The sequence below is a fragment of the Narcine bancroftii genome, chromosome 8, assembly GCF_036971445.1.
Source record: "Narcine bancroftii isolate sNarBan1 chromosome 8, sNarBan1.hap1, whole genome shotgun sequence".
Lineage (NCBI taxonomy): Eukaryota > Metazoa > Chordata > Chondrichthyes > Torpediniformes > Narcinidae > Narcine > Narcine bancroftii.
Window position 1 is genome coordinate 46,477,027 of NC_091476.1, and position 9,178 is coordinate 46,486,204.

Below are 9,178 nucleotides of genomic sequence, written 5' to 3' on the forward strand. Positions count from 1 at the left end.
ATTTGTCAGAATGTTGCCTGGATTGGAGAATGTGTCTTAATAGGCAAAGTTAACAAAGCTAGGACTTTTTTCTTTGGAGTGAAGAAGGATGAGAAGTGACTGAATTCCAGTTACAAGAATATGATAGACATAGATAGAGTGAACAGACAGCACCATTTTCCTAGGGTGATAGAGACAAATGCCAGAGGACATCTGTACAAGGTGAGGGCAGTAACATTTCAAGGAGATATCAGGGGAACGTTTTCTCTTTTTATTAAAAAAAACAGAAAGTAGTGGGTACTTGAAATGCTGGTACAATAGGGCCATTTATGCAACTATTAGACAGGCTCATAGATGCAAGATACAGTAAATAGAGGTCTTATGGGTACGAGGTTTGAAAGGGTTCTTTTGTTGAGTAGGTTTATACAGGTCGGCACAAGCACAGAACCTTACAACATTACAGCACCGAAACAGGCCTTTGGAACTTCTAATCTGTGCCAAACCAGTTTTATTCCTAGTCTCATTGACCTGCAACAGTCCACAGCCCTCCATACCTCCCACATTCATTTCACCCAGCCGCTCGTTCAACACTCCACCACTCTATGTGAAGAAGTTCCCCCTCATGTTCCCCCTAAACCTTTCCCCTTTCACCCTTAACCCATGTCCTCCAGTTTGTATCTCACCTTCCCTCAGTGGAAAAAGCCTGTCTACATTTACTCTGTCTCTACCCTTTATCATTTTAAATGCCTCTCTCAAATCTCCCTCATTCTTCTACACGCCAGGGAATAAAGTCTTACCTGTTTAACTTTTCCCTGTACTCAGTTCCTGAAGTCAATCTTCTCTGCACTCTGGACAAATTTGGCCTCACCAATGTCTTATGTAACTTTACCATAACAGCCCAACTCCTATACTTATTTATTACTTTGATTTATGAAGGCCATTATGCCAAAGCTCTCTTTACAACCCTATCTACCTGTGATGCTGCTTTCAGGGAATTGTGTATCTATATTCCCAGATCCCTCTGTTCTACCGCACTCCTCAAAATTCAACCATTTAACATATATATTCTTTGCAAAATGCAACACTTCACACTTGTCTGCATTAAATTCCATCTGCCATTATTCAGCCAACTTTTCAAACTGATGCAGATCCCTCTGCAAGCTTTGAAAGCCTTTCTGACTGTCCACAATACCTCCAATCTTCACACCGGCACTTTACCAGGTCACCTGCCAGTGTGAATGTTCCCAACCCAGTATGAGGGTGGAGGGGGGTCCAAATCAACCAGGGAATGAACCACCTAGGGAGGTAGTATCAAAGCTGATCCATTTTGAATTGGCTGTAATGTGAACAGGTGACCAGGTACGCCCAGTCCCATTAGAGATGCGATCATGACATTCTTGCGTGAATGGGAAGTTTGTAAAGAGGCAGGGAATGGAAAGAGCAAAAAAGTGAGATCACAGCAGAGAACTGTTAACTAGCATGTGGAATGAGTGCAGAATGAACAACAACAGGAACTTGTCGGAATGAGTACAAACAGTCTACATGCTATTCATCAAATCGAAGATTTGTGGAATGGAGTAAAAAAATCCTCAATTACTTCTAGCAGTTCTAATGGCTGGGTGGCAAGGTACCATTTTTATGCGCATGTTTCATTGTCGGTGCAACTTTCCCATGCTCATATGTGTTTTATTTCCTCTACCACTTTCCCATGCTTGCTTTACACCTGAGATTTCCATCACGTACAACCCTTTGACTTCTGGCTTTACATGCAATCTTCACCTCATCTTTTTCCTTCTCCACTCCCCTATCTGCTCTGGGACTCTAGTTTAATCCTCCCCCCACCCACCCAGATCTGCACAAGTAAACTTTCCCACAAGGATTCAAGACTCCCTCCAGTTCAGATGCAAACCATCCCATCGGAACAGGTCCCACCTTCATCGGAATAAAGCCCAATGATCCAGAAACCTAAAGCCTAGCCACCTGTTGAGCTGCATTATCCTCCAGTTTCTAACCTCACTAGCACATGGCATGGGTAGCAATCCTGAAACACAACCCTTGAGTCCTGTTCATTACTAAGCTCCCTAAACTTTGCTTGCAGGAGCTCATCACCCTTCCTCCCTTACCATGACATCTGAGTGTTCACCATCCTTCTTGAGATTTTCCGTGATTCGATGAAAGATATCTCAGACCCTGGGATCAGGGAGGCAACATATCATCCTGGATACTTGATCTCTTCCACAGAACCTCTTCTCTGTCTCTCTAACTATTATTGTTGTTGTTCGTCCTTCGTAATCGAAGATGACCATGGCTTCAAAGTTAAATTGGAGTTTGGTGGCTGTGGGTCCGGAGGTGACTGGTGAGGCCAATCCAGGCCATGAAGGGTCGCCCACATGTGGGACACAAGTGGGCGGGTGGCACATAGGAAGTAGGAACAGGAGTAGGCCAAAAATGGCCCATTGAGCCTGCTCTGCCATTCAATACGATCATGGCTGATCTAATTTATGACCTAACTCCACCTACCTGCCTTCTCCCCATATCTCCTAATTCCTCTATCATGTAAAAATTTATCTAACCGAATTTTAAATATGTTTAATAAAGCAGCCTCAACCACTTCCCTGGTTAGAGAATTCCAAACATTCACTACTCTCTGGGAAAAACTATTTTTCCTCATCTCTGTCCTAAATCTACTCCCCCGAATCTTGAGACTGTGTCCTCTGGTTTTAATTTCCCCGGCCAGCTGCTCAAAAAACCTTCCTACATCTATCCTATCCATACCCTTCATAATCCTATTTGTTTCTATAAGATCTCCTCTCATTCTTCTGAACTCGAGCGAATACCATCCTAGACGATTTAATCTTTCATCATAAGTCAACCCCTTCATCCCAGGGATCAACCTAGTAAACCTCCTCTGGACCATCTCCAAAGCCAGTATATCCTTTCTCAAATATGGAGACCAGAACTGGACACAGTACTCCAGGTGCGGTCTCACCAGTACCTCATACAGTTGCAACATTACCTCCCTACTCCTGAATTCAATTCCTCTAGCGATGAAGGCCAACATTCCATTTGCCTTCTTAATAACCTGCTGCACCTGCAACCTAACATTTTGCGATTCGATCTCAGGTGCTGTCAAGGCAGTGGATGCTGCTGGGGCCTTGCGCACAGCACACTTTCATTGCGCCTCGATGATGCGCCTGACTTCAGCTGCACAGGCTCCTGTGGTCATCTTACTGCGCCAAGCTGGACGGTCGAGGGCAAAAGTCTCCCACGCATTGATGTCGACACCCAGGCCTTGGCGGGATGCTTTGAGGCAGTCTTTGTAACGTTTCTTCTGCCCACCACCCCCCTTCACCCACCCGATTGAGCGCTTGCCCCGACACAGTTCTTCGTACAGCGGCTGCTTAGGCAATCGGCTGTCTGGCATTCTGACTACATGTCCAGCCCACTTGGCTTGGGCTTTCTAACTGTGGAATCCCTATAACTACAGCTCACCTCTTCTCCTCCCTTCCCCGAGACCTGATCGCCGTGGCTTGTCCCTGGCAGGTCATTTCCCACCCCACCAGCAGTTCCCAAAATGGTACCCTTATTATTGAGGGGAACGGCCACGGGGCAGCCCTGCACTGACAGCCCGATCCCTTTCTCTCTCCTGACTGTCACCCATCTCCCCTCCACTACACAGTTCCTCGCCTTGATGCTGATGCTGCTCGGGTCACCTGGTCTTCATTCTCCCGTGGCAGACGGTAGCGGGAAGCCGCGGCTCCGCTGACAGGGCGAAAAGCCGGCTGTTCACTCACCTCAGGCCGCTGATCATCGGCGCGCTGTTGGATCGCCGCAGGCCGCCGTCACTCGGGCCCGGCGAGCCGGGCAGCTCCAGTTCCATCCTCTCCTGGGCCATGCCCGGGGCCCGGCCGAGGCCCGGGCTCCGCAGCAGCGGCTTCGGCCGAACTCACACACCTGGGGCCTGGGCCTCGACCTCGCCCACATCCCTGGCCCGGCTCCCGCGACCACCGGACTCACGCCCAAATTGACCAATCAGAACACGCAGAGTTGCAAACTGTCTCACGGACACGGTCATAAATAGACCAATCAGCAATGGCGTTGATTACATGTGGTCAGACTGACCAATGGCAATGAAATGCGCGGCCGTCCGCTTCTGACAGACGGAACAGATTATTTTTGATTGACAACTTTGATTGACCAACCGGAGAGAATGTACTTAAGCGTCAAATTATGTTCCAGCTGATAGGTGAAACGTGACATCAATCAAACCAAGTTCGAGGATCAGCCCGTCAATCGCCTGGCACCGATCGTCAGCCAGAGACGAGTTTCACGGACGACAACTTCACCCTGAGGGTTTTCAGCCAATCAGCTTGCGTTTTGACGTCATCGGCGAGCGTCGGAACTATTTATGCTCAAATTGCTGAATCTCTCTATGCTGTCTTGTCGGGGCAGAGAGGGCACACGCTCCCCCCCCGCATAAAAGGACCCTTTCTCCACCCCCCACCCCCGCATAAAAGGACCCTTTCTCCACCACCCCCTCCCCACACCACGGGGACAGAGGCGTTGCAACCGGAGCGAGGACCAAGCACCCCGAATGTGAATGGCGAGCTTCGAGCAAGGGAGAGAACAGTCACTGGAGTTGGCCAGTGTGGACTGGGAACACAGAGTGTGATAGTTGAGCAACAATGGGACTTTCAGATCTTTTCAGTAAGGGTAGGGAGAGCCGGCCCTGGAAATGTTGGAAGGCATCAAGTTAAAAGCTCATGCAGACAGTTGTCAAGAGTGGGAGGATTGGAAGATTGGACACCCTTGTGGCCGTTGCCATCAATAACACATACATCAGTTTGGACACTGTTGAGGGGATGACCTACCAGGAGGAATAAGCCACGTCGGTCACGTCACTGGGAAAGTATGGTCACGGCTATGAAAGGAAAGAAGAAGTGACTGTAGCAATAAGGGATTTGATAGTGAAGGGAACCATTAAGAGGTGCTGTTGAAGAGATGGAGAATCATTGATGGCATGTTGCCTACTCTGTGCCAGGGTCCAGGACATCTCATGTTCTTGGCATTAAGAGGGAGGGTCAGCAGCCAGATGTCATGAACCACAATGAGACCAAAGATGTGGGTTGGAAGGGTGATTGGTCCTGCAGCTTTTTGGATCATTGGGCTCTCTTCCAGCAAGGTGGGACCTGTACTTGCAGGATGGTTTGCTTCTGAACTGGAGAGGGACTAATATCCTTATGGTAAGGTTTGCTCTGAGAGTTTTAATCTTGATTTGCAGGGTGATGGGATTCAGAGTGCCAAAGCAGAAGGTGGCATGGAGAAAGAAAAATATGATGGAAAAATGCAGAGACAAAAATCAAAGGGTTGTTCTCAGGTTCATTTATTTCAAGGCAAGTATTACTAAAGGAAAGAAAGATGAGTTTAAGTGTGGATTGCCACATGGAATTATTTTGGCCATTAGTGAAACTTGGTTGCAGGAAGGGTAGCTCAATGTTCCGTTGATTAGATGCGATAGAATGGTGGGGTGCGGGGATGAAATGGGGAAGGGTGGCTTTGCTCATCAGGGAAAATATCACAATTGGTGAAAGGCTCAAGTCCAAAATGTTGATGTATTTTCACCCTTTTGACATAAAGGCACTGTTTGACTTACTGAGTTTCACCAATGTTTGTTTTTTCACAATTGTGCTCTGGCAGGACAGACTGGTGGGCTCCTCCATTGAGCTGTGGAATGGGAAAGGTATGACCACATTCATGGGTTTAATTGGAGAAGCAAATCTGTAAAGATAACATTATAGAACACCAAATAGTCAACATTAGAAACCTTGGTGATCTGGTTTAGAGAGGTGTATCAGCAACAAGGAGCAAATTTAGGTACTTGAGGGGTATAAATAATGCAGGAAAAAAGGGGGAAATCAGAACTGCTAAGACATGAAGTTGCTTTGGCATACAAGGTGACAGAAAATCCTGAGGGCTTTAGTAGATATATTAAGAACAAAAAGATAGCAAGGAACAAAATTTGTCTTTGTTCACATTCGTCAGCTATGTATGGAGCCAAGATATTAATTTTGTTTTAAAACATTTGTATTTACTCAGGGAAGTGAGGCAAATTAGCATAGAGGTCATGGAACTTGTACTGATTAAAGAGGAGTAGGTGCTTGCTGTCTTGAAGTGAATAAAAGTGGATTAATCTCCAGGAACTAATGTGGTATTCCCTTGGACCTTGAGGGAGACTAGTGTCAAAATTGCAGATGCCCTGGCAGAGATATTTAAGACATCCATAACCACAGGTTAGGTTCTGAAAGACTAGAGCGGAGCGCATGTTTCATTGTTTTAAAAAAGGCTCAAAATACCCAGGAAATTCAAGGCTGGTGAGGCTGACATCAGGAGTGGCTAAGTTATTGGAAGGTGTTCCAAGAGATTGGATATTTAAGTATTTGGATGGACAAAAACTGATTATGGATAATCAACATGGTTTTGTTTAACCAATCTTTCTTGAGAAGATTACCAGGAAAGTTGAAGAAAAGGCTGTGGATGTTTGACAAGTCCCACATGAAAGGTTAGGAAGGTTCTGACACTCAGTATTCATAGTAAAGTAGTAAAATGGATTTGACATCGACTTTATAGAAGCCAGATTGGAGGCCTGTGACTAGTGATGTGATTCAGAGATCAATGTTAGGTACATTGTTGTTTATCATCTATATTATTGATGTAGTAATTTAGGTCAGCAAGTTTGCAGATGACAAAGCTTGGAGGTGGAATGCATAGTGAGAAAGGCTTTCAAAACTTGCAGAGGGATCTGGACCAACTCCAATACGGCAGATGGAATTTAATGTAGACAAGAGTGAAGTGTTAGTCTTGAAGAACAAACCAAGGTAGGAATGCATGATAAATGGTAGGGCACTGAGGAGTGCAGTGGAAAAGGGATCTGGGAAAAAAAATATATATATATATACTGTAATTCAGAGTGTGATGTCACAGGAAGATAGACTGTGGCATATTGGGCTTCATAAATCAAAGTACAAGAGTTGGGATGTTATGGTAAGGTCGTACATGATATTGGTGAAGCTAGATTTAGAGTACTGTCTGCTGTTTTTGTCACCAAACTACAGGGAAGATATCAAAAATGGAAAAATGCAGAGATTTACTGGGATTTTGCCAGGATTTGATGAACAGAGTTCCAGGAAAATGTTAAGTAGGTTAAAACTTTGTTCCCTACAGCATAGAAGAATGAAGGGAGGTTTGATAAAGGTTTACAAAATTATGAGGGGTTTACACAGAAAATATACAAAAAGGCTTTTTCCACTGAAGGTAGATGAGATACAAACAAGAGGTCATGGGTTATGAGTAAAAGGGAAAAAATTTATGGGGAACTTCTTCAGTCAGGGGAGGATGGAACAAGCTGCCAGCTGAGGTTATGAAATGCAGGTTCATTTTTAACATTTAAGAAAAATTTAGAATGTTGCAAGGATAGGAGGGGTATGGAGGGATGGGAACTGAGTGCAGGTCATTGTTTAATACAATTTGAAGTTGTACATAGAATACATATGTCCAAAGTTAGATAATCTCATTTTTGTCCTGATATTGATCCACTATGTGACAGATGTAAAATTTTTGAGACCTCTCGGACTCTCTGGGCATGTCCTGAACTACAGTAAGAATATTCTTTAAATTCTATCACAGATTCTTAGGATTAAATTAGAACCGTCCTTTTATTGTTTTGTTTGGTTATTCACTAGGAGAGGATTTCCTTGAATTCAACACAAAAAATAATAGCTTATACTTCATTGATGGCCAGACGAGTAACTTTGATAAGATGGAAAAGACAGCAGAGCACCAACTCAAATGCAATGGTTACAGGATATTATATCTTGCCTGAGTTTGGAGAAATTAGATCCAATGTTTAAGAGATCAAGGTTGAATTTGACAAAATATGGACTATAATCATAATTTGATTATTTAGACAGGGGTTTTCTGTGAGGGTTTTCTATTTGATGTCCAAGAGCCGATACTCAATTCTTTACAATTTGTTTGTTTGTTGGTGACTGTTTAGTGGGAGGGGTTAGATTAGTTTTTTTTTTGGGGGGGTCTTTTTCTTAATTTTGTTTTTTTTTAAACTAGAAGAGATTGGTCTATTTAAGATAATCACAATGTATATCTCAATATTAGATGAAATTCTCATCAGGATTTTACTTTTTTTTCCAAGAATTATAAGATAATGTATAATTTATATAGCATTCTGCATTGCATCATCTAAAAGCTATATTATTAATATCTAAATATATACATGCATTATTCCTCTATCAAATTTATAAAATTGTTTTAAAAAAGGGGAAAAGTTTAAGGGGAATATTAAGGTGAACTTCAGAATCGTGGAAGGGTGGAAAAGGGAATTTTCCATAGATATGTCCATAGCTATGCTGAATGCCAGCTAAAGTTGTGAATGAGGGCTCAATTTTAAATTTAAGAAAAAAAATTGGAAAGTTGCTAGGCCAGGAGGGGTATAGAGGAATGTGAACTGAGTGTTGGTCAGTGGGACTATGCAGAATAGTTCAGCACAGACCAGAAGGCCTGTTTTTGTGCTGTAATGTTCGATGGTTATATGGGAAAACTTTATAAAAAAAACAATAATGAACAACTAAGCAGAGATTTTGAAAGTAAACTAGCATTTAACATAAAAGTGGGAAAGATTTTTTTATCAATATACAAACAGAAAAAAGTTGCTAATGGGAACATGGGTCCCTTGGAAGACAAGAACTGTAATTTAATATTAAACAACTATTTTGCATTGATTTTCACAGTAGAAGACATATCGAACATGCCAGAGTGATTTTAGAGGTCCTCACCTCCCATTGTACCAATATCACCAAAGACACAGTGCTTAGCAACCTCATGGGTCAAAAGGTAGGCAAGTCCCCCAATCCTGATGGAACGCATTCCAAAGTACAGAAAGAAATGGCAGAAGTTAAGGATGTGTTTGTGGAAATTTATTAAGATTCTCAGGGCAGGTCATGGCAGATTGGAAGACAGTGAATGTTATGCCACTGCTTTAAAAAAAAAGGATGGGTGCAAAAGGCTGTTAACTGTAGGTCAGTTGACTTAATGTTTGTAGTCAGGAAAAATAGTGAGGCATCAAGATAGAAACTATCCATCAGGAAGGGCAGATAATGTTTGATAAACTTACTGGAGTTTTTTCAGA

The 9,178-nt window shown here is 43.4% G+C and overlaps 1 protein-coding gene across 4 annotated transcripts in view; it reads right to left on the bottom strand.

The window, feature by feature from the left end:
* pabir2 (PABIR family member 2) overlaps positions 1–4,062 on the bottom strand; it is an 89,317-nt gene extending 85,255 nt beyond the window's left edge. Inside the window, exon 1 of one of the 4 annotated variants that reach the window (XM_069893576.1) lies at positions 3,774–4,062. In XM_069893576.1, coding sequence (XP_069749677.1) covers positions 3,774–3,874 — 101 coding nt within the window. In that variant the 5' untranslated portion in view covers positions 3,875–4,062. The remainder of the gene's footprint in view (positions 1–3,773) is intronic. The other 3 variants (XM_069893582.1, XM_069893596.1, XM_069893595.1) reach the window with 3 other exon arrangements.
* Positions 4,063–9,178: the final 5,116 nt, after the last annotated feature.